Below are 25,511 nucleotides of genomic sequence, written 5' to 3'. Positions count from 1 at the left end.
GCTTCAAACAACAGAAATTTATTCTCTCCCTGTTCTGGATTCTAGAAGTCCAGAATCAAGGTATCAGCAAAACTGTGTGCCCTCTGAGGTCCTGGGTAGAATCCTTCTTTGCTTCTCCCTGGTTTCTGGTGGTGGCTGCCATCCTTTTGCATTCCTTAGCTTACAGCTGCATCACTCCAATCTCTGCCTCTGTAGTCATATGGCATGATCCCTGTGTGTCTCTGTCCTGTCCTCATGTGCCCTTTTTCTCTTCTTATAAGGACATCCGTCATATTGGATTAGGGCCCACCCTAATGACCTCATTTTAACTTGATTGCATCTATAGACACCCTATTTCCAAGTAAGGTCACATTCACAGATATGGGAAGGGGGGATTAGGGCTTCAGCACAGCTTTCATAGGGGGACACAGTTCAACCCATAACACCAAGGAAACATTATTTCCTGTAGGGTAAGGCCCATTTCTTATTTGTTTCTGTCACAACGCTTAGCACAGAGAAAGTAGTCCAGGAAAGTTTTTTGAGTTTTGACTATAAACCTGTGCTTTCTAAATCATACATTTTTTAATGCTTTGTGTACTCTAGTGCCCACTGTGTGCAGAGATCTGGGCTGGATGCTTTTTGTATACTCTCTTATTTAATTGTATCAAATACCCTGGGAGATAAGTCTCCCTACACCACAGATAAGGAAACCAAACTTCAGAGAAGTCAAGTGACTTGCTCAGGCCTGCACAGCAGATGGGATGTGGAACTGGGATTTGAACTCAGGTTTATCTGATATCAAAGCTCAGATCACTCCACTATATTCTGCTGCCTTTTCTTTCATCTTTGTTTCAGTCAAGCCTCTTTGGGAGTCCAGACTGCACATCAGCTATGCTTAGGGCAACCCCCTCCTCCCACCCCCTACCCCCCAACAAAATGGGTTGGGTTCATGCTTTGGCCAGAGTGTTGGAGAATCCCCTTGATGGAGGCAAGAGAATAGAGAGCAGCACAGAGGGGGCCACTCAGACATGGCAGCAGGATTGGAGAGAGACTTCAAGGGGAAGGTGAGCGAATTGGGAGGTCCCCTCAACTAGGAGAAGATCTTTCTTGGTACTAAACCTTGAAAGTGATGAATTATATGGTTGTCTAAGGGTAGGCAATCTAATGCCATGGACATAAATGAGATCACCTTTTTCTGAAAGCTTTCTCTTGTAATCAAGAGAAAGCATGGCAATATAGGGCAGAGGAAAGGCCCCCAGAAGCTGGGTTCCAGAACTGATTTGGTCAAAGACAAACTTTTTGACTTGGGGTAAATCATTGTCCTTCTGTCTTCAGTTCTATTATTTCTAGAATGAAAGGTTTGGACTATAAGTTCTCTGAAGTCACTATTCTTGGTTTCTATAGAATCTGTTTCCGTTTTATAACTATTTTGAGGTGTTTATTACATTGCCAAGAAAAGAAAAAGAAAAAGAACCTTCAGGATGAAATTTTTCTATGCCAAGGAAAAGATTTTTTTTCTTTTCCCTCTTTTTGCATACAGAGCTCTGCTTTGCTTCCTTCACGTCTACCTTTTCATTCTGGTAACCCTCGCAAGTTTTCTCAGTGGCAACAAGCACTCTCTGTCATGGCCCTTCCTTTTCTTAATACCGAAGATAAGTATTTGCTCAAAAAATTAAAACCATGTCAGTAGTGCTTACCTGGCTCCTACGCTTGTAAATCTGTTTTGTGCTCTTGCTGTGACCTGTCCAAACAGAGAGATGATTGAGAAAAGGGTGTACAGGTCTAGCTTATTTAGCTTGTGGCAGTTTTGCTGCCCCCTTGCCCCCTTGCCAAGTGTAAGCAGGGTGATCTCATTTCCTACTCTGCTTCCAGCCTCTTGAAAGTGTGCAGGCCCTAAGTGAACATTTCCTAGAAGACTCTTTCTTCCTTGGATATTGAGCATCTCAAGTGGAAAAATGTACCTAGTTGTTTGTGCAGTTGAGGTCTGCCTTCATTTGAGGAGTGGTAAGAGTCAGAGGGATAGCTTTTTGAACATTTCATCCTTAAAGGTCACAGTAGCAGAGATGGTTTGGCTTGAGAAAAAGAATGCTCCTCTTGCCAAGAGTCTATGTCCCAGCTGTCTCCTAAGCCAATGAGTCTGGATGCCAGAGGACCACAGAGCCCTTCCCCTTGACAACCTGGAGTTACTGATAACTGTTTGCCTATTCCAGCAGGAAATTTAAATTCATAAGCTTAATATATATGTTCTCCATCCCCTGAATTTCATGAATTTTCTTTACATCTTGTTCCCCAAGGAACTAGGGGACAAGATTTGGATTTTTCACTCAAGTACCCCTTAATCTACCCAAATCATAACTGGTGCTATCAGAAGTATCAGCTAGCAAGAAGAGGAGTACAGCCTCCCAGCTTCTATGCGGAGTTGCTGATGGGAACTGATATACCTACCGAATGTCAAGTGGTATGCCAGGGACCACAGGAGACAATGTAGCAGAGCGGAAACTTCACACTAGGTTTGAATCCAGGGTATAACTTGGGCCCTCACTTTACCTTTCTGAACCTCAGTTGATGCATCTGTAAAGCAAGAATAGCAGCAATTATTTTCCAAGGTTGTGATCATTGCATGTGAAACACCTAGCATCACCAGGAACAGAGTAGGGAGCTCAGTAAATTTTAGTCCTTTTCTTCACTTCTTCCTCTCTTTTACATATATTATCTCATTCACTTTTCTCAACGATCCTAAAAGTTTCGTTTTGCATTTTATAGATAAGAAAAGAGTCTGTTGGAGTCTATGCTGTATCCCAAGTATTAATAAAAGCTTCTGGCAAATAATGAACCTTCACCAAATAGTTCATTGGTAGATGAATGAATGAGTAAGGCAGTCTTATGGGAGTTAAGAATCTTGCCCAAATTTTCACAGCTAGTATCCCAGATAAGTTAGGACATAAGGCAGGGCATCACAGAAAAATTCATATCAGGAGACAAAAAAAGAACCCAGAAATGGGAATAGAAAAGCATAACAAAATTCATCCTTTTTTTATGATTGAGAACACTGTGTTTCGCAATTTTAAAGGCATGTTTTAAATATACAAAATCTGAACATAATTTTAAAAACAGACAATAAAACCCCAAACTCAGCTTAAGTCCTAAAACTTTATAAAAGTGCAGATTTTACTAAGGTTCCAGCTTTCTTAAACAAGGCCTACTGCCCTAGCGTTGGCCAGGAAGGGGCTGGTTGGTGGCGTCCCTGCAGGAATGCTGCCCAGTTTTGGGGGGAGAAGGGGGAAGATACTTGACTCCAAAATAACTGGCTTCTGGGGATCCATCCTTGTCATTACCCTGTGACCCCCTGAAAAGAAAAGGTAGTAGAGACTTTCTCAGAAAATGAGAATAAAAAAGACAGCTGATGGTTTTTGGAACCTATTGTGTGTGAGGCATTGTGGCTGCCAGGCATTTTACATGCATAGTCGGTTAGACCTCATGCCAGTCTTCATAAGATTCTATTTGACACTTGAAAACCTTGACAGTCAGAGATTTGTTCAAGGTGATGAAGCAATAATTAAACCCAAATCTGAATCTAAAACCTGTGCATATTTTACTTTCCTATTGTCTCATAACCCCTTCTGGGTCAAGTTGCCTTTCCACAGTGAGTCCCCGAGCCAGAAGCAGAGCTCAGTGATTGGAGACCATCTGATGGCCCAGCAAAGTGACAGGGTGCATTAGAGGGTGGGGGTAGGGGCCTGTCCAGTTACTTAATCTGCCACCCAGTTGAGTTAAACTCTCTAACCACTTTATCCAGAATCTCACATACTCGTGTGTCTTGCACCTGTCCGTCCTGTGTTTTAGAAAAAATGCCTCACTCTTAACTGATTATCTCTTTTTCCTCTATTCTAGCTATTTACTTTCCATGATAATAAAGGTGTGCCTGATAGTAAAGAAGGGTAGGTAGGGTTTTGATATTCTGCACACCAATTCACCCACCATCAGCACTAAAGGAGTGTATGGAAAAGAACTATCAACAAATGTGTTGTATGTTGTATGTAGGAGTCAATTTCCATCATAATAGACAAACTTAGAGGTCGAGAACTTTTTTGGGGTTGGCATAATAGGTGGCCCTACTAAATTAAGAAACTGATTTTGAGTAAATAAAAGAAAGCCATCCTTATACTATAGATTGAATCTAGTACATTACTATCCACCACAACATAGGATGAAAAGATTAATGAACTCCAGGATTTTTTTTTTTGAGATAGTACCTGCCAGGATCTCACCTGGATCAATTAAGGTGGTCTGGACATCCCTAGAAAACCAGCATGTGAGCCTCTGAGGATAAATGATCCTTCGTCTACCCATCCTAGCTAGAAAGGCACAGATCATCCTCACTGGGGCAAGAATCAGACTCAGAGGAGCCAGAATTGGGGTAGAAGTCCATGGTTGGAGCTCTAGAGTCAAGTAGTCTGAGTTTGAATCCTGGCTCCACCATTTACTCCTATAACCTTGGGTAAGTTACCTAACATTCCTATGCCTGAGTTTCTTCAACCTTAAGATGAGGCTGCTACTAATAGTACCTACTACCCAGGATTGCTTGGAAGATAAAATGAAAGATGTGTGTAAAGCCTGGCATGAGGTGAACATTCCACAAAGGTTCACAGCTATTCTTGTTCCTGTTCCTCCAAGTAATAAATAGCAGGATGAGAAGAGGGGGAGGAGGGGAGGACACTTCTCACAGAGATTTCTCTGACTGGAGTTCTATGATCCTCTTTGGTCGTGGCCTAGAGGAGCCTGCCCCTAGACCATGAAGTAATGGGTTAGTTGGTTAGTAACCCAGTAGGTTGTCCCTGGTCATCAAAGGAGGGTATAAGACTGTAGAAATCTGCTTGAGCAGTTAGAAACCTCAGAGTTCTTGAAAAATCCAGGGTGTCTAGAGTTAGGAGACCATGATTTGAGAAACTCCAGATAATACAGTCAAATCCATCAGTATTCTCAGAATCATTTAGGAATGCTTGGAATGACAGATATTGGATTTTCCCATAAAATCTAGTTCTCAGGTTTCTAGTCAGGATTCAAGCCTCTAAGAAAGGGGAGTGAGGATTAAACTCCAGTCAATTCAACTCCTTGCTACTTCAAGAAACTCTGCGGCAAAGCCTTTATCAAAAGAGCCCTTGAAACTGGGCTTTGGATCTATAAACCGGGGTTCAGTTCTTCTCTGTGTGGCTATAAACAATCTATCACCTCTCCAATTCTTAGTTTCTTCATCAGAAAAATGGAGATAACCTCGTGTGTGTTCTGAAAGTATTAAAGGATATATATATATATATATACACACACACACACACACACACACACACACACATATATACATATATATTTAAAGCAACCAGTATTGTTCTTATCATAGAGATCAGTAATTGTTAGTTTCATTTTCTTCAGGCTTTGTACTAAATTTATGATGTGGTTTGAAAATCAGAGTTAATCGTGATTTGCTATGTGTGGTGCAACTATGTGTGCTTCTGAGATGACATAATTCCCTGAAGGAATGTTCCCTTTTGTGCCTCTGACCCAGGATGGCAGCCCAGAGTTATCAAACCAAAGCCTAAGAGTGAATGATAATGTGGGGTACATCTGGCCCTAAGAGGACCTGTGAGGGGCAGACATTCTGAGCCTGGGGGCTTGAGGTGAGCAGATATGGTAACCAAAGAACTAGCATGTGGTTGCCCTGTTATCTCCCAGATTGACATTGGCATCATCAGAAGACTAGAATGAGTCAGTGACATCCAGCCCACAGCAGGAAACAAGAAGTTTTGGGGAGCCAGATGGTGTGAGCCAGACATGGTGGGAACCCAGAAAGAGAGGGACTCTCACAAGAGGAAGGTGAGACCCCGAGGGACAGAACGGGGCCCTTGGGACACCTCTCCCTCCTCACCTTTGGGGACATCTCTGTCCTCCAGGTTCTGTTTCAGATATCCTCTCATTCAGCATGTGCTGTGTAAGGTCTGCCTCATGCCGGGCTGGGTGCTAGGATACAATGAAGAAAAAAATAGGGTCTCTTCTCTAGTGGAGCTTCCATCTAATGGCAGAGATAGACAAACATAGAATGAATACATGTTACATACTATGAAAAACTTGATGAAGAAAAACATAAGGAATTGTGGAAATACGTAACGGGGAGCTGAGCTAGTCTGTGGAGGGGAATGGGAGGAGCAAATCAGGGAGACCTTTCCTTGAGAAGTGACTTTTCAGCTGGTAAGTAACAGAATGAATTGATTTAATAAAGGAAACCAGAGGCAGCTTCTAAAACTAATTGCTCCTTAATTGAAATATATAGTTGAGGCAAGTTGCATTCTTCCAAGGTAGAACTTGGAAGAAGTTCTGTTCATAAACTTCTTCTGGTCTCCAGCCATTTGGGAATTCACTTGCTTTGTGCTGTTTGTGTGGAATACCCACTCCTAGACTGAAATGCCTGGATTTAGATCATCGGTGTGACCAGTTCCTGAGTGTGACCCACATGAGATCAAAATATAGCTGAGACCTGATTGGTTGAACTTGACTGTTGTGTTGTCTGCTTGATCACATCAGGATGCCTATTCACAAGGCTTTCATTGCTGTAAACACTTCTGCATTTTACATTTTATGTGATGCATACGACTTTTTGTTTTTTCTAAGAAAATACTCAAAAATTCGGTTTGAAAGAACGAATGGGTCCAAACACATTACCTTGGAAGTGTTTGCTGCAGGTTTGGGCAAGGCCTGTCACCTCACAGGCTATTGAACACATGAGATCTGGAAGCTTCTTTGGTGACTACAACCCATGCCCGCAGACTCTGGTTTAAAGGGGCTGGCACTAGGTTGGAAACACTGCGAGGTGCTTGTTGGATAATTATCAGCATAGTTCAGTTCATTATATTCAACTTGATTCAATAACTGTTTATTAGGCATTGTACTCTCAGCATGGGGTAAGAGCTTTAGTAACAATAATAATAATCATGATAATAACAATAATAGCAACCGTCATTTATGTTGAGAACTCACTATGTGTCAGGCACTGTGCCAGGCATTTTACATTGATTATCTCATCTGATTCTCATAGCAACCCTAGGATGCTGTATTAATATTTCCATGAAGAAATTGAGGCTTCGATAGATGAAGAAACTCATCTATGGCCACACACTTAGTAAGGGTAGGATTTACTTATTAGGCCAGGATTTGGATCCAGGACCTAAGGCTACAATACACTGTTTTCTTTTCACACTGGTATGTCATTTTTAAAACGAAGAAATTATTGTGCCCTAGAGAAGTTACATAGACACTTCAGAGCTCTGTATGTTTTCCCTGAAAATAGTATCTCGAACTTTTTGAGTGATTCCTATGTGACCAGTATGTTACCTTAAGTTCTTCCAACTCCGAGGTGCTCAACCTTGTCTGATTAGAATAACCTGGGAATTAAAAAAAAAAAAAAATCAATGCCAGGCTCCATCCCCAGACCAATTGAATCAGGATCTTGGGGCATAAGACCTAAGAGTAGGATTTATTTTAAGTTCCCCAGGTGATCCTGATACACAGAATAAAACTCCTGCCCCAGTTCTTATAATACCTTCAGAAGATATATAGTAATAGCTTCATTTTATGGATAAGAAAACAGGCTCAAGGAGGTGAACTGTCTTGCCCAAAGGTAAAGAAAATATGTGTCAAAGTCAGGACTTAACCACTGGTCTGATTCCAAAGCCCATATTCCTTTGACCCTCTAGGTTGTCATCTATATGACAAGTTGGCATTCCCTCTAACTCCAGGCAGTGTTCACCGGCCTTTGTGGTTGTACTCAACATGTAGCTCCTCTTCTTCCTTCTTCCCCCTCTCGTCTGTCCCTCTCTTCCCCTGCTCAAAACCACACACTAGACTCAACCAGACTTCACCATCAGAAGTTCACAAGGATATACTGGGTCGATGTTGCTGCTTTGGGGTGGTAGTACCCAGCTCAGGGTGGTGCCCACCCTAAGCCTCCCAGTAGCTCCAGATCCTCGTGGCCATGAACCAACATTACTTCCTTGAGTCGGCTTGAGAAGACAATGGCCCTGAGCTCATAGCACAGCAAGTTACTTTTCTGGGTAGAATAAAAAAAATTAAAAATTTAAAGAGCAAAGACTTGAAAAGTCACATTAAATATCACAGGGAAAAAAGGCAAAATCATGAAAAAATGTGGTCAATCATTAGCAGAGAGGTTGAAAAGACACGCTCCAATTGCTTTAAAAACTCACAGAACCTAGGTCTCCTTAAAATAGTTTTAAAAGTACATTGAGAATTCCATGCAGTAATATGAAACATAAGTCCCCCTGCTGCCACAGAACATGCTTCGGCTGGCTAAACTGAAGGGGCTTGACATTAACCCAAGGCTCTGCAGAACTCCACAGGAAAGCGCAGAGGAGACACAGTTGCAAAGCTGCCCCAGATGTGTACATTTTCTGCTCCATTAAAATGACTTGGATGAGAGGCAAAGTACATTTGGCCTGTAGAAAGAGGGAGTTAGGGGAGGGGCAGGGGGAGGACAGTCAGCCTCATCACAGGCCTCCCACTCCCCAGTCATGCTTCTGCCTAGTCCTTCCTCGACACTGCTTCTAGTCTAAAATGTCTAAAACGCAAAACATGACCACAAGCCTTCCAGGATTCCCCAGAGCCCCAGGTTCTCCCTAGCCATAGGTCTCAATTTTCTTAACTCTATCATGGGGCTAATAATACCCACTTCAAGGGTTCGGTGTGAAACTGAGATCATGTATACTTGGTGCCTGGCATGTTTGGTTTATAAGTAAGCTTTGGAGGAAAAGTAGGTATTACATTTTATCATCATTGAAACCAGGTCATATGAGAAGAGACAGGTGAAGAAAGTGAAGATGTCTGGGAAGAAGACAAACAAGATCCTAACAAGATAGGATTCCAAGTTTTTCCATATCTGATGGGCTGGTATGAGACTCTTGGTGGTGAACCTAGTATGGCAGCTACAAGGTGGAACGTTCTGCCTCAAAAAGCCTTTCTAACAGTCAGTAATGTCCAAAATTTAAAGGGTGGTAGTAAACATTTAAACTGTATGAGAAGTGTATGGATGACCATTTGGCAGGGGTATTGAAGAGGGGATTCCACTGTGATTTGGTTGAACTTAACATTTTTAACTACCTCTTTAAATCTGAAATCTGTACTTTTGAACTGTCTTTATTTGCCAATCAATGAATCATCAACATCTTGAGTTTCTGGTATGTGTAAAGCCTGGGGCTACAGTCCCTGGATCAGAGAGGTACTCTGACTCAGTTTTAACCAGGACAGAGGAGGTACACTTAGTAGTTCTCTAGAAGCTGTGTTAAAAGACTGACTATGTGAGATATACAGGAAGCAGGATGTCTTTCTGTTGCCCTTAGGATGCTGAAGGATGTCTCTTTGAGCTTCCCGTGCCAGCTTTTCCTACTTTACAATCTGTTCTGTGCACCTACATGCAAATTGTACTGAGTCCATGTTTACCCTGTTGGCATCCATGTCATTATTTGTTCTTTTCTTCTTTCTGGGTTCTTGAGGAATGGAACTGTCCCCTGTCAGAACTGTTTACACTGACTTGGGTGAGGAATGTGTTTGAACCTGACGGTGCAATGATATTTAATACATTCCTGGATGTGTCTATCTCACAAGGAGTGAAATCAGTGTTCTGGACTTTGGTCACTGGGAATGGAAAGACAGAGTTAGGATTCAGCTCCCCACTTTGAAAAGAAGGGACAGGTGTTCAGAAAAACTGTGCAAGAGGTTTGTTCAAGCTGTATCTTTCTTTCATGGGTTTGTTTTATAAGCATTTTCTCCCCAGCTCTGTGCGAGGATCCTGAGATGCTGAGGTTACATAGCCTTTTTGTCCCCCCTCAAAGAGCTTATTCTAATGAGAGAAGATAAAAGGTTCTGGGACAAAATAGTAGAAAAGAGATTGCAAGTGCTTGAGGAGAGAGGCTGGTTGGGGAAGCTTCACAGAGGAGGTGACATCTGAGCTGGCCTTCAGGGGAAGGAAGTTGAGGACACTGTGCACTCCAGGAGGAAGAACTTCCCAGGATGAGGGCAGAACAAGCACAAAGCCCTGAGACCTGATAAAACATGCTGTTTTGGGAAATGTGAACTGGTTTAATGTGTCTAGAGTGTACTGTGACCAGGAAGGTGATAAGAGATGAGACTGGTAATATATTTTGGGGTCACTCTCATCTAGATGGTCTAGGAGCTTGGCTATGGTGCTACTTGAAATTATTTTGCAAACATAGTTTGGAGCTTCATGGTATTTCATTAAATATGGCCAACTCTGCATGATCCATCTTGCAAATTATCAGAAGTCTTGCTACATATTACTTCCCCTTGACCACCACAGGAATGTGTTCTTAAAATAAAAACCCATATAAGATCAGTCCAAAGAAATCATAATCATGAAGGTAAATCTGCTGGAACAACTCAGAGTGGCTCTTCTTTTTTCCACAAGTATATGGGTCAATAAAGGTCCAACATCTGCATCAGGACAACATGTTCTCATGTCTGCCTGTCACCGCATATATACCAGAGGCTTGGTTTAAGGGAACTTGATCTGACCTATACGTTTGGGTCTGGGAGCTGTGTGTTGATGGGGTTCACTCCCCCAATCACAGTGAAGTAATTGGAGGTTTTCAGCTTATCTATTTCATCATTAGTGTAGCTGATCTGAAATGTGAGCACAGTGCTTTAAAAAAAATACTGTTTAATGCTTTCTGATTATAAAGTAATACCTGTTTATTGTAGAAAATATGTAAATGTAAACACACAAAGGAAAAAAAATCACCCACCACTACTAAGAAACAATATTTATTGTTTTTTTCCCTTATAGGTTGAGTTCATTAAAATGAATTAAATATATATAATGTTTAATTCAGTCTGCCACCACCATTCAGCATTCCTGTATGAGAATACTTTTCTCACTATAACATAATTACTTACTTATACTTTTTTAATACTTTCAAACAAGATTGTAAGAGTTTCCAGGACAAAGAAGATATGTTATTCTTATAGTAACCTACTTTTGGCACAGGGATCCAACACTGAGACTCAATTTCTGGTACAATAACACTGCAAGGGATCCAGGTGTTTACCCTGTCTGCTCATCTCTCTACCACCAGTCCTTAGCTCAGAATCTAGCATGTAGCACATACCCAATAAGTATTGGTTACTTGAATAAAAGTATGGATGGCTGGAGGAATGTGAATTTTTATTTACTGTTGTTTTTCACCCAGAATTCATTGAGCCTCTATCAAGTGCCAGGTCTGTGCTAGGCAATGGGAATAGAAGCAGTCATATTTGATACAAAGCCCACCTCCTCAGAGGCATCAGTGTGAGGATGCTGACCCCTCTAATATGAGACAGGGTTCCTATGTCGCAGAGCCCAGTCAGCCCTTTTTCTGAGGCTGGTGTTCATGCTTGCCTGGAGGAACACAAGCCCCTCCAGATTATCCTCTGCCTGTGATACCAGGGACAGAGCAAAGACTGCTATTCCAGGGAATCCCATTCCTAAACTCTTCTAGGTGCTCCAGAAATGCCCAGGTAGCCCTGGGTTTGCCTTCCTCAGAGCACCCCTCCACTCCCTGCTCATTCCAACAAGTCCCAGTTCAGAGACAGGTAGGCTGTGGAGGGGGGCTTCACTGGAGGAAGACTACAGGGGGAGAGGGGCACCACGGCTCCCTCTGGCTGAGAGGGGCCCTTAACAAACTCTCCACCACCCTAGTCAGCTGGTCCAACTGGAAATCCCAGATAAGCCCCAGTTTCTGGTCAGAACTAGTTTGGCAGCTCTGGGGTAACATTTCTGGCTGGCTGACCCTCCCCACAGGGGAGCTGGCAGTTTGAGGAGGGAAATGAACTAAAGGAGCTGAGAAGAGTGGTTAAAATTATTTGAAATACTCCAAAATTCTCCTCGCTTGCAAGTGCAAGTTTTCACTTAGAGATCCAAACAAAATTGCTCCCCACCCTGCATTCATCTCTCACACTCTCCTCTCCTTTGCAATGCAGTTTTGTTGCAATGCAATTTGTTTTGCAGCGCGATTGTTGAAGCGACAAATCCTCCACGCAGCGCGACTTTTATTAGTCAATGCATTTTCCCCCCTGCAATGCTATTGTTATTATCTTTATTGCAATTCAATCTTTCTGCCCTTTCCCCTCCCTCGGCGAATCGCACTCCGGCTGTGATTGCTCGGGTCTGACTCCGTGAGTGGCGGTGCGCTTCCAAACCCCCTCCTCCGCCCCCCGCCCCCCGCTCCCCTCCTTCCCCGTTCCGCGCCCAGGCGAGAGCAGCCGATTGGCAGAGCGGTGCTTTCAGGAACAATAACAGCGGGGGGAGCCTGGGTCCTGGGGAGCCGCCCCCGCCCCCCGGCCGGGCCGCGCGACTCGCGCCCCCCGCCGGGTCCCCACCTCCGCGCCCGCCCCGCGGGCTGACCGGCCGACCGGGGCCCGCCCCCGGCGCCCACCATGTACGCCTTTGTGCGGTTCCTGGAGGACAACGTCTGCTACGCGCTGCCCGTGTCGTGCGTGCGCGACTTCAGCCCCCGCTCGCGGCTGGATTTTGACAACCAGAAGGTGTACGCCGTGTACCGGGGCCCGGAGGAGCTGGGCGCCGGGCCCGAGAGCCCCCCGCGCGCCCCCCGCGACTGGGGCGCGCTGTTGCTCCACAAGGCCCAGATCCTGGCGCTGGCAGGTGAGCGAGCGGGCCGGGAGGGACCCTGGGACCGGGCGGGGGCCGGGGGAAGCCACTGCTTGCTCCGGGCCCCCGCCTCCCCTCCCCTCTGCTTTTCTTTGGGGGACAGGGTGACTCTGGAAGGCCAGACCAGTTAAAAATACGGGATGGTCCCCTTTGTCTTCCCCGCCTCCCCGACAACTCCCGCGCTGTCAGTCTGTCTCCATCGCTCTGTGTCTGCCCCAGTCCTGTTTCTATTCTTCTGACTCCTTCACTTTCCCTTTCTCTCCTCGCCTGTTAGTACCTTCATTTTTCGTCTCTCACCTTCTCTTTGCCTCTCTCTCAGTTCCTTTCCTCTTTGCTCCTTCTGTCTCCTTAAGTTTCTCAAGCTGTCTGATTCTCTCTTTGAGGCCCTTGGTACCTCCTGGGAGCGAGGAGGCAAGGCTGATATTGTCAGACTCTTCCAGGTGGGAGTCCCTCTTCACAGAGGGGAGCTATGACATCCTTGTCCCCGCTGGGCTATCATTGGACAGCATGAAGAGGCCTTGATCCCTGGGCACTGGGTGCCACTCTCTCCTGCCCCTCCCTGGCTAGGTGGCAGAGATAAAGAGGTAGTGGCACTCAGCATCCCTTAGCCTCCACACCCCTTTTGAATCTCCCAGAAGGCTCCCTGAGTGAGAGCTGATTGCCTGGGAAGAGTTTCTAGGTCAGGATAAGACCCGACCTCCCATTCCTGCTTTCTTGGGACCCTGAGAAATAGACAAGGCAGGTGGTTTCATCCCTATTTGACAAATGAAGATATTGAGGTTCAGTTGGTGATAGGACAAGAAACTAGCCCTCCAGCCTCCTTCACCAAGTTCTTTCTGCCTTACTGAGGCACCTTTTACTTTGTAAGGAGAAGTCAGTGGGCCCTCTTTCCTAGCTAGTGCTAGGAGGCTAGGGTACAGACATGAGAGGAAAAAGAAAGTATCACTTCTGTTTTGGGGAGCAGCCTTTTAGCTAATGCTGGTAAGGAGGGTGTACCTTTGAGTGGGCAGAGACAGTAAGTTACCCTGCCTTCCATTTGGAAGGGAAGAACTGGGGTTAGGAGCTGAATGAAGATATTGCTAGTATTTTGTAGTTTTGAGACGTTTCCTATTTTTTTTCAAGTTCCTTTGCTTTCTCACTTTTAGCTTAAAAGATGAATCTAGCATGTGTCATGTATTTAAATTTAGCAAATAGGGAAACTGTGACTCGAAACAGAGAAGTGACTTTTCTAGGGTCCTATGGCTAGTTCCTTTCCACCACCTCCTGTTGCCTCTGGAAAGTAGGCTTGCCAGAGTTGAGGAGTGGAAGAGCTGGAAACTGATGAGCATCTGGGGCCCCTCTGGACAGACTGTATCCTTACCACCTCCCTGACAAGCCTTCGGGTAGAGGGATATAGACCCACTCATAGCACCTGGGCATGCCTGGGGCCAGAAAACAAACAAACAAACCAGAATGAGGGAAAGTATGTAGAAAAGAGAAACCTTTAGTAACTGATTGGGTTTTATATTGTTTGGTTCCTTGCTTTTAATTAGCTGAAGCAGGGATTAGAAGATTTCCCCTCAAGAGTACAGTGTAAGCTTGAGGAAGTTGTCACTAGGCTTTAAGCTTAATTTCCCTTTGCTAGAAGTAAAGAAAGCATGCTTTTTGATGATTCTGTTTTACTCCTAGATCTAGAAGGGCCCTAGGAGTGGGGAAGTGATGTGTGTCCGGAGTCAGTGGTATGTATGTGTTTTAGTATGTAGTGGCTGTTTTCCTTTTTTTAGAGATTGTTTATTCATCCATTTATTCGTTCAGTAAACACAAACACTGTGCTTGGCTCTTCAAGCACTGCAAAGAGGCTGCTGGGCAGATGGCACCCCCACAGACTCTGATTTTGAAAATTGAGAAAAGTTTTCTTAAGTAAGACACATGTAGTTATTGATCTGAGGTCTCTGAATCTTGAATCTATAGGCTATTCATCCCCCAAGTTGGAATGTTGATAAATCTCTGTGGTTATTAAAAACAAACAATAAAAAAAAAACCTGGGCAACATCTGGAAATTGGCAGAGTAGATCCAGAGAAGAAGCGTGGCGCCAATTTGAGCAAAGTGAGTTGAAAAGCACTTTCCCCCACCTCTCTTCAGTTATTTTCTTGGGAGGAGAAAGGGGGAAATAAAGAAACAACTGGAGCTTGGCTAGACCACATTTAGAATTCCAATCAGCTGGTTAATTTTTAAAATGGAGCCGTTGTCCTGGCTGCAGACCTGATTGGAAGGGCCAGGGTGGGTTTGGGAATTCATTTATCCTGGAAGAACTCTCTCCTGTGTGTCTTGAAAGCCTATCTTGTATAGGATGCCGTCGCTCTGAGACTTGCTTGCAGTGACTTCATCTCAAAGAGCTCATCTTCTGGCATCTCCTAGGTGTAAATACCACTGCTGTGGCACCAAATGTGAGGAGGTGAGCCCTTAAGCAAGAGGCAGAGATGGCTGTGTTTTTGTGAATTAGCCATGAGTAATTAATCCCTCTCTGGCATCAAAAGCATGGTTTCAGAGGCAGTTTCAGGGCCACTTTATGGCTTTTGGTGGGAAGTGTGATACTTTACTCTGCCCAGGCCAACCCAGAGCTGTCTACGAGTGTACCTCTTCTTGTGTCCAGGGATGTCGAAGCAAACTGCTGTGGGACTTTGCATTTTCCAGCCTATAGTGGTCTGCACCATGCTTTCTGTGTGTGTCAGACACCAGTGTGTAGCCTTGATTTCAGTTCAAGGAAAACAAAGAAATACATCTTTACTGACAGTTGTGCTCTGAGCTTATGCATTATCTCTGTTAGTCCTCCACGGGACCCTGTTGGTAGAGATCACGATTGTTACTATTTCCATTGTACAGATGAAGACACTGAGGCTCAGAGACTCCTCTGCAGCTTCCCAGCTAACAAATGGCAAAGCCAGACTTGGAACCCAGGTCCTCCAGTGCCAGGCCCCCACTTGGCAGTCTCCTTTGTAGAGTAGCTGATGTTCCTCTCAGCCACACAGCATGCTGGGGAGGAGTGAGAGGAAATAGAAGAACTGTCCATGCAGCTTACAGTTCCAGGCAAGTTTCCAAGCCCAAGAACAGTTTTCGGTGCTGAATTTTCAAGCCTCGTCTCTTCCTCTTCCTCTCTTACCAGCCTCCCTCCTTGCTCAGTTATCATTTTCTCAAGGAAATCTCAAAGGAGCTACCATTCTCCATGAAGGGTCCACGTAACTCAAGACTTGGCTCACCTTGGACTTGGTCTCTTCTAAGTCACTCTTTTATTTGCCAAACAGCTTGTAAAAATGAGAGCAATCCATTTGGAGAGCTTACCATCATCTAACTGCAATCCAGCCTGCTACTTGGGCTCATGGTATTGAATTTTTTATTTTTATTTTTTATTATTATTTTTTTTTTACAGGGCCAGAACTATTTTCTGTAAGCCCAGAGTCTTAAGATTCTATGCCATCCCATCCCAGCACTTCTGCTGTGTTATTATTAGTTGGGTGTGCTAAATTCTTTCCTTGTCAAATGTCCCCTTCCTCCTTCCTATACACCAGACCCAGTGCTGTAATAAGCAAATGTTCCAGTGCACCTATGCCGTCTGAGGTACTGGGATTGAAAGGACGGCATAATCCAGGCGAGACAAGAGTTCACTTTTCAGGCCCTGTTATATAGGGTTTCTGTTGCGGGTGTGATAAGGAAGAAATGGGTACCATCCTCAGAGCGTGTGTAGTCTTAGGACCCAGTGCAAGTGCTAAGTAGAGATAGAAACCAGGCGCTGGGGGAGCACAGAGAAAGGACCCATTCTAGATGGGCTTTATCTTTTAAATCTTTCCTTTCCAGCTCCACCACCACTGCCTGCACCCAGGCTAGCACCAGCTTTTACTCATCTAAGCCAACACAGCCATCTTCTAACTGATCACCCTACCTCCAACCTATTTTCCAAATTGCTGTCAGAATAATCTTCTAAAACACAGTCTTAGTCAATTCACTGCTCTCCTTAACCTTCTATAGCTCCCTGTTTCGCACTAAATAAAACTTCAGCTTCTCAGCCTGAGCATTCATAGCAGCCCCAGCCCTACTTTACTTCTCCTGCTTCCCCGAGAACTGCAGTATTTCATGCTGTCTTGAGAACATACCCTTAGGCACTCCGTTGAGCTAACCAGGGTGGATTAATCATTGTCTGACATGGGGCCTCTGCCCACGGGGATCACCTTCCAGTGGGGAAGGCAGGCACGTGACATGCTTGTGGTCCAGTGGGATGTAGTATAGAGGAGTGGACAAATATATTGGCACCTGTTCCACCCTCTGTCCCCAGAGGAGACTCTCCCTCCTCAGCACTCTCCTTTTAATTTTACTTTTTCCTTGCTTATGGATCTTAGTATTTTGTGTCTTGTTTTGGTTAGTCGTGAATGTGCCTGTCTTCCTGCCAGACAGTGAACTCCTCAGGACAAGGGGCCTGCCTTCCTTGTCTGGGCATCACAGTGCCCAGCACGTAGTCCACTCCAGTCAGCCCAAGCTGAGCTCAGCAGCTTTGGGAAGATAGGTGCATTTTTATGCTTGAGGAGAAGAAGTAGGAAGAACAGGAACCTCTGTAGCAACAACTTGTTTTTCAGAACAGAAACCTGCAGTGAGACTTGGAGGTTTCATTCAACTTTGTTCATCTGGAAAAAGTCAACATTTTTTATCACTCCCTTGACTAGAAGAAACCCCACACTTGGGGGAAATAGCTTCCAAAGCCAATTTCTTCTTGCTTTGGTAATTTTAGCTCATTCAGGGCTCAGGTCCCAGCTTGGCATTGTTGGTCCAAATAGATCACTTGCTCCAGAAATGCTTTGGAACTTCTACAAAGTTATCAGCGAAGCAGGGGACTAGCCGATTTCATATGCAAAGATTGTTGCATGTAATCAGTGGGAGACTGCCAACAAAAGGATTTTTTTTTTTTAAAAAAAGCAAGTGAAAACTTTTAATTTAGGTTTTGACATGTTCTGCTGATATATGTTGGAGCAAAGATTGGAACTTGCCTGCTGTCATCTGTTGCAGATTCTACTGAAATGTTAACCATTAAAGATTCCATCTGATGTGCTTTGTCTTGTTTAAGAACCACGTATTTGTTACAACTAAATAGTATGTGCTGCAGAGTACTTCAGAGTTCTGGTTCACAGGATGAAAGAAAAACTGGCCCCAGGCAAGCTGAGGTCTTGTTCTTCTGTGTGATGTTTTGTTATTCAAGAGCACACTAGTTTTTATTTTTAAAAACACACCAGAAAAGTGGAATTCAAATTTAGATCTTTGACTCCAAGATTTATTTGCTTTCTACTGTGCCTACCTACTTTGTCTTTTAAGCTCCTTAGAGAGAGATGTGTGTTGTCGTCATTTGAAAATGCTTACCGGGAAAGTATACATACCGTGAAGAGCTTTTCTCTGGTTCAAGTTTCCCAGGTATTGAGTTATACTGTGTGGTTAGTCTTATACTGGAGGGAAATGCAGGAGAAGAAATAAGCATTGTTTCTTCCCTTCAAGGACTAACTTACAAAATATTAAGTACTCACCAGGTTCCAGGTTCAGTGCTAGGCATTACCATATACGTACTCTGTCTATATCCTTGTGAGACAGGGCTTCTTATTTTACCCAGGAGAAGAGAGCTATTTGAACATTTGTTTATTGGGTGCTATAGGTGCCAGGCAGTGGGCTGAGGTCTTTCCATATACACAAAGCTTGTGGAGAAGTGTGAGTCAGTTCAATCAAAAAGTATGATACCTCAACTAAGGTGGCAGTGATCATCATGGATCTGAGATGGATTAAGGAAGGAGAATCCTTGGGACTTGGGAGCTGTCTGGTTGTGGTGATGTGTGTGATGATGGTGTGGTGATCTGAGTTCTCCTCCCTGCATGGGGAGCACTAGAAGAGTAGTTGTTTGAAAGAGGAGGTGACGAGTTTAGTTTGAGACAAGATGAATATTAAGGGCCCATGGGCCATCTGGGCAGATACTCCAGGAGAACAGTTAGGCATGTGGTCCATGGTTCAGGAGAGCACTCTGAAATTGGACTGAAGATCCCAGTGTGGAAGCATTAGCCATGGGAGTGGTGGGGTCACGGTGGGAGAGGGTGCAGAGTCAGAGAATCATGCAGAACTCTTCAGAACACCAGCTTTTAAGGGCACAGCTGAAGAAGAGCCCACAACGGTGACTGGGAAGAAGCAGCCAGAGATGGACTGAGTATCAGGTGATAACCAGGAGAGCTGGGTGTCCTGAAAATCAGATGAGGAGAGAAGTCTTTGTATCCCAGATCTAAGCTTGTTTTTGTTTCTTTTAACTACACAGTGGCTACTTTTCCCTCTGAACTCACTGGTGAGACGTAGGCTAGGACAGCTAACTGTATAAGCAGGAGAAGAAGAGATGTGCGTGGGATGATATTTTGGTGGTTTTTGAATGTCAGAATTTTGCCCTAGTGGGAGAAGGATCAGACCTGTGTTTTGGGGTCCAGAAAGCAAAATTAGGTCCAGAGAATGGAATTCATAGTGGTTGGTGGGAGTGATAAAATAATAGTAGAGAGAGTAGATGAACAATGGAAAGGACTTCCAGCATGGTGATGAGCTTCCTGTCATGGGAGGTGGTGGGCAGGTCAAGGCTATTCTGGAATGGAATCCTGCCCTAAGGGAGAATTTGGTTAGATGACCTCTAGGTCACTTCCTTAAGTATCAAGGAGAAAGTGTTAGAAAGCTGAAAGAAGATAAGCTTTGAGGTCAGAAGTCTGGGTTCATATTGTGACTCTGCTACTTATAAGCTGTCTGACCCTAAAGAAATTACTTCACTTCTCTGAGTTTCAGGTGCTCATCTGCAGCATAGAGATAGTAATCAGCTATTTGCCCACTGTGTTATTTAGCAAAGTCATATGGAAAAATGTCTGGCACATGGAACGTACTCATTAAATATAGGCAGCTGATAAGGACTACGGTAGCTAAGCATTGTTGAGAGAACAGCTTGCTTAGTGGTGGGTACCACCATCCGTAGGAAGGAGCGATTTAGGGAACCAAGCACATGTAAGGAGCAGACAGGTTTAAAATTTAACTTGTGTGTGTTGTAAGTACTCCTGGGGCTTAACTTTAGCATGAAAGGCTTCCCATCTCTCCTCATGTTTTGTACACTGTGACCTTATGGTGGGGCTACTTGGCACCCTGGTGAAGCACAGGAGGGTAGCTAGACAAAGCTTTATACTTAGGTTGAGGTTCCTAGTTTGGTCTGTGCCCCAGCCCTGTGCCAAGGCCAGTCACGCTGTGGGAGTGAGAGCAGGGAGACCTGCTGGAACCTGGTTGGCGTTTCTTCTCCAAAGGATGATCTCAGCAGGACATTTCTTCAAAGGAGCCCACCTGGAGGGATCAGAGCATCTACTCTGACCCTGTGCTCACTGCTCAGAAGAGAAAGAGTCCTAGAATTCCCTGCGCCTGGCCCATGGTTACACACCTGGAAGGACCTCGCGAGGTTTTCTAGTCTAGTCCCCAGGTTTTACAGAAAAGAAAACTGAAAGGAAGTGACTGATCACCCAGAGAGTGAGTTACAGAGCCAGACCTCAAACCCATGTCTTCTGATTTCTTTCTGCTTTACCACAGCAGGACACTCATCATCTTGTTGTCTTGGCTAGATACAATCCTTGAAACTTGAGAATTTTGTCTGCCTTGGATTTTATAAAAACAAACACCATAGGCCAGAGAATGAGACGTGCAGTGCCTGTTCTGTGGCATGTATGTTTTTAATGCAAACTTAAGACTTTGCAGGGTTTTGAAGACAGACTTGCATTGGATTTCCTGTCAACCCTCCTGTTTTCTAAAACACTATTAGCTTACTATCTTGCCTCCATTTTTTTCCTCAGTGGTAAGTTTTATGAGATGCTTCTCCCTCTCAGGTTAATAAAAATACCAAATTCTTCTATATTTTTGAAGAGCAGCTTCTACCATATTTTATGGCTTTGAATAGGGACTCTCTTTGGAGATCATTTAGAGCTTAGTGGTCTTGATTATCTTGTAGTTCAGGAGGTTGGCATCAAGTCATATGTGTGTAGTGCTGAGTCCAATTTGGAAGTTTATCACAACATCCTCCATGATGTAGGCAAGGGCTTAGGGGAAGGGCAGACACTTGAGAAGTTATACTGACACACTCACCACTTTGTAGGTGCCTTTTTGTTCAGTTGAGGAAGTTATGAAAAACTTGGTAATTTTTCTTTTGTTCCTATAAGATAATTAGATTATAGGAACAGGGCCTGAGTGTCATGCAGACCTAACTAGAAATTCTGGCTCTGCTGTTTCATAGCTTTATGTCTTAGGCAAACCACCTCACTTTTTTGAGCCTCAATTTCTGCCTTAAAAGAATTATTATGGGGATTAAATATATTGATGTTAGTAAAGAATTTGGCATGGGGCCTGGCACACAGTAGGCGCTTACTCATATGTTGAATGGATGAATGCAGTTAGCTGATGACACAGTAGCTGGAAAGGAGGAGGAGATAGCTGATGCCCAAATCCTTGGTGCTTTTCCTTGCCCTGAAAACAAAATAATCAGGAAGTCAGAATCAATGAAGGTTATCTCTTCAGAGGCTACGTATTTATTTCTGTTAACACTAAAACTGATTTTTAAGCTTGGAGCAGTTGCAAAGGCCAGTTGATGAGATAGTTTCCCTCATCCTTCTGAATCCACTGCTAGTTTCTTGTGTGGTTTTCTGGAACACAAAGCCAGAAGCATTCTCTAAAGCCACGTTAAAATGCTGTATAAAGTTACCTGCTGTCTTAGATCATCTACACCACCGTTCACCTTCATTAATGTGACCAGTCAAGAGTTACAGCTTCTTGTCACCCTGTGTTCAGTCTCCTCCTCACACCTCATCCGTCTCGCTTGCCACTGCCACATTAATCGTCCCCAAACATCTCTTTCATCATGTCTCAATCTGTGTCGGATACCTGCAGTGGTTCTCTTTGCCATAGGATAAAAGCCAAGCACATAACCCACAGGGTAGCCTCACAGACACTATTCACTGAACACCTATGACAAGAAAGGCACTGTGCTTAGTGTTTTATATCCACTACCTTTTGGAAAACAGTTTATTATCCCCACTTTACAGATAATGAAACTGAGACTCACACAAGTGAAGTAACTTGCCCCAGCTCCCACGTTAGTATGTAGCAGAGCCAGAATTCCAAACCAGGACCACCTGATTCAAAAGACTGGGCTGCTTTTATTAGATCCTGGGCCTCCCTCTCCCAGACAGTTCTTCCACTTTTTATGGTGACACTGAGTGGTAATTTTTTATGGACTAGATATGGATGTGAGTCATCACCTTCAATTTAGGATTAGGGTTAGGGAGGTCTGGAGACTGGAGGTTTGCCCCATATGAGTCAGCATCTCTCAGGAAGTCAAAGCTTGCATTCTAGTTGGGGTTCTTGGTACACCCTGGGTTTTAAGGATCCAGAAGATAAGGACCACTTAGCACAGGACTCAACCCAGAACACAGCCTCAGTAAATGTCCACTGACTGCAAAATAGGATGAGTGGAGGCCTCAGATCTTCCTGAGCCCTCATCCCAGGAGCATGGATCAGGGAGGAAACTGATGAGCATTAGGATGGAGCCAGGAGGTAGTTAGCTCTCAGAGGAGCCTCAGGATCCCCCTGGCCAAGCTTTGGCACAGCCAAGATCCAGATCAGGGCATACATGATTGGAGAGACCTTCAATCTTCTGCTCCTTTCTGGGACTCACTCCTGATACTCAGACCTTCCTGTACTGCTCAGCCTACCTTTTGAAAGAACCCATTCAAACCCGGAAGCCTGGCCTACAACCTAATTCTGTTGTGTCTGGTGATGGTTACTGCTATCTGGGGACTTCCTGAGGCCAGAGGAGTCTAGCAGGACAGTAGGAATAAAGTGGTCTTCTGCTTTGAACTTCAGTCTGGAGAGTTTAGATTTCCTTATCTAGAGCCAATATTCATTCATTCAGAATTTATAAGTATGCAGGCATGTGTTTAGAGAAAATAGAGCATGAGCTTGGGAGGCAAAGAGATCTAGATAAATCCTGGCTCTCCACTTTCCTGAGTGTCTGTAGACCCTCTTTGAGTCTCATTTCTTTTGTGGGAAAAAAAATGCAGCTAATACTTAATTGTAGACTTCTTGTTATATGTAAAGAGCCTTATGGTAGTGTCTGATAGGTAGTAGACATTCTAAAAGTGATAGCCTATTTTTTAATTGAAGTATAATTCGCATAACATAAAATTCACCAGTTTAACCATTTAAAAGTGCATACCATTCACAGTGTTCTGCAGCCATCTTCACTAATTCCAGAACATCTTCATCACCCAAAAAGAAATCCCTGTTACCCATTAAGTAGTGACTTGTCATTGCCCATTCCCCCTACACCCCAGCAAACATTAATCTACTTTCTGTCTCTGTATTTATCTATTATGGACATTTCATATAAATCGAATTATATATTATGTGGCCTTTGTGCCTGGCTTCTTTCACTTAGCATAATGTTCTCAAGATTCATTCATGTTGTAGCATATATCAGTACTTCATTTCTTTTTATGGCTGAATAATATTCCATTGCATGTGTATACCACATTTTGCTTATTCTTTCATCAGTCAATGGACAGTTGGGTTGTTTCTACCTTTTGACTATTATGAATAATGTTGCTATGAACATTCATGCACAAGTTTTAGTGGACATGTTTTCATTTTTCTTGTATATACACTTAGGAGTGGAATTGCTGGATCATATGGTTATCCTGTTTAACCTTTTGAGAAACTGCCAAACTACTTTCCAAGGTAGCTGCCCCAGTTTACATTCCCAGCGGGTATTTCTCCACATCCAGTTTCTCCACATCCTCCCAATGCCTGTTATTTTTCTTCTGTTTTCTTTCTTTCTTTTTTTTTTTTTTTTTTTTTTTTTGATTATAGCCATCCTAGTGAGTATGAAGTATATCTGATTGTATTATTTTTGATTTGCATTTCCCTAATGGCTGGTGATTTTGAGTATCTTTTCATATGCTTACTGGTGTAGCCTCTTTTATTCTTTCATTAAGCTTTTATTGTTTTTTGGATGAGTCTCTATATTGTATAGTCAGGCCTATGATATGGGCCCTGCCCTGAGGTTACTCACACTCCAGTGGGAAAGGTAGACATCAAAGCAGATGATGGCAATGTAGTAAGAGAACAGGCTAGGTATCTACAGAAGGTATCCACAAGGTGTGTTGGGACCTCTGAGGAGGAGAGAGGAGATGAGTGGAGACTGAGTGGAGTTTATTAAGCAGACGGAAAAGGAGGTAGCATTCCAAAGAGACAGAGGAGCATGGAGGTTTGCGTATACCTGGTGGGAGTGGGGCTCCTGTCATCAGATGGGGAGTAGAGATCTCCCGACTGTCCTTCCCAGGCCAGGTGGCTTAGCAGGTCTCCACTTCTAGGAGCAAGCCTGCAGCAGCCCTGGGCCAGCAGCTGGCTCTGCTGAGCTTTTCATCCGCTGTGTGTACAGGGCCCTGTTGTCTTCAAGGCACATTTACTCAGCTGATTGGATCCTCACTTGAGGTAGATACTCCATCTCCATTTCTACAGAAAGAGAACAATGATGCTTACTTGGCAGAGCAGCTTGCCTGACTTCTCATGCCTGCCGAGTAGCAGAACTGGACTTGGAATCCAGCTTGTCTGACTCCCAGCTTTTTTCACACCTGCAGGCTGAATATCAGTTCTCCTTACCTTGGCATTCAAGGCCATTTATACTTTAAGCCCCAGCCACCTTAACTTCCTTCCTCTCCCCCTTTTCCTGCCTAAACTGAACCATCTTTTATAGCCATTCCAGTCTGATATTTTCCCAACCTTCCTTTTTTGGTTTTTATTCTTTACCCCTCTTCTCACCATCCATAAATGGCTATCCTTTTATGAGGACTGAATGTCCAGGTGCCACGCACTCCACTCAGGTTCCTAACACACAGAATTGATCATCTTCACTGCATCCAGGAAATGTGAGTAGGAATTATTTACCTCAAGTCACAGATGAGGAAACAGAATCAGAAGTAAAGTAAGCTACCCAAGATCACCCAGGAAATAAGGAGCCTAGCTCGAATGCCACCTCCTCTCAAAAGCCTGCTGTGGTTGTACTGATCAAAGTGATGTCTCTTGTCCCTGAGATCCTGTAGCAGTTACTTTCCTCTTATTCAAACTCAGTATTTGATATCTTATCTCAATCTTATTTGAGGGCTTTTCTTTTTCATGGGTTTTCATCTTGGGTCTTCCAACCAGGTATTCATTCTCAGTGACCCAGGGCCCTGACCATATCATGTAGGTGTAAATTCTCAGTAAATGTTAAGCTGAAGTGTAGGAGGAAAAGCTCTAGACTCTAGCTACACAGTCTGGGTTCTCCTGCTATTCATGTTATGACATTAACTTCTGTGACCTTGCACAGTGATGAGCTGTCCAGAATGGGCACCTGCTTGTCCTGCTCCTCCTGTATCCCTAGGCTAGATTGTCAAGTGGATGGATGCGTGAATTTACTATTTGGAACCTCATCTCTGTTTTGAAAGGGTTAAATGAGGTGATCTAAGGATCATTCTCAGATCAAATATTGCCTAGTTCTGTGAGTCTGAATGATCATTTCTCTCCACACCAACCTGATTCTGAGCTACGTATAGAGTTTCAGCTCGGGGAGGCAGATCATAGCTTGTCCTTTCTAGTTTGGTGGCTGCATCTCAGATTTTTGCCTTTGAACTTGTCAAACTGAAGACTAGCCCAGGAGCTTTGCCTCTACACATTCAGAAGTCCTGACACCACCCTTTCATGCCCTGTATCTCTTTC

General features: G+C 44.0%; 2 protein-coding genes across 2 annotated transcripts in view; both read left to right on the top strand.

The window, feature by feature from the left end:
* The window catches only part of AGBL4 (ATP/GTP binding protein like 4), a 1,086,468-nt gene that overhangs the window by 848,280 nt on the left and 212,677 nt on the right, over positions 1-25,511 (top strand). The window lies entirely within an intron of this gene.
* The window catches only part of BEND5 (BEN domain containing 5), a 46,866-nt gene continuing 33,623 nt past the window's right edge, over positions 12,269-25,511 (top strand). Inside the window, exon 1 of the mRNA XM_032494237.1 lies at positions 12,269-12,694. Within this exon, the coding sequence (XP_032350128.1) occupies positions 12,469-12,694 (226 nt within the window). The 5' untranslated portion in view covers positions 12,269-12,468. The remainder of the gene's footprint in view (positions 12,695-25,511) is intronic.

The sequence above is a fragment of the Camelus ferus genome, chromosome 13 (assembly GCF_009834535.1).
Source record: "Camelus ferus isolate YT-003-E chromosome 13, BCGSAC_Cfer_1.0, whole genome shotgun sequence".
NCBI lineage: Eukaryota > Metazoa > Chordata > Mammalia > Artiodactyla > Camelidae > Camelus > Camelus ferus.
This window is presented reverse-complemented; position numbering and strand designations above follow the sequence as displayed.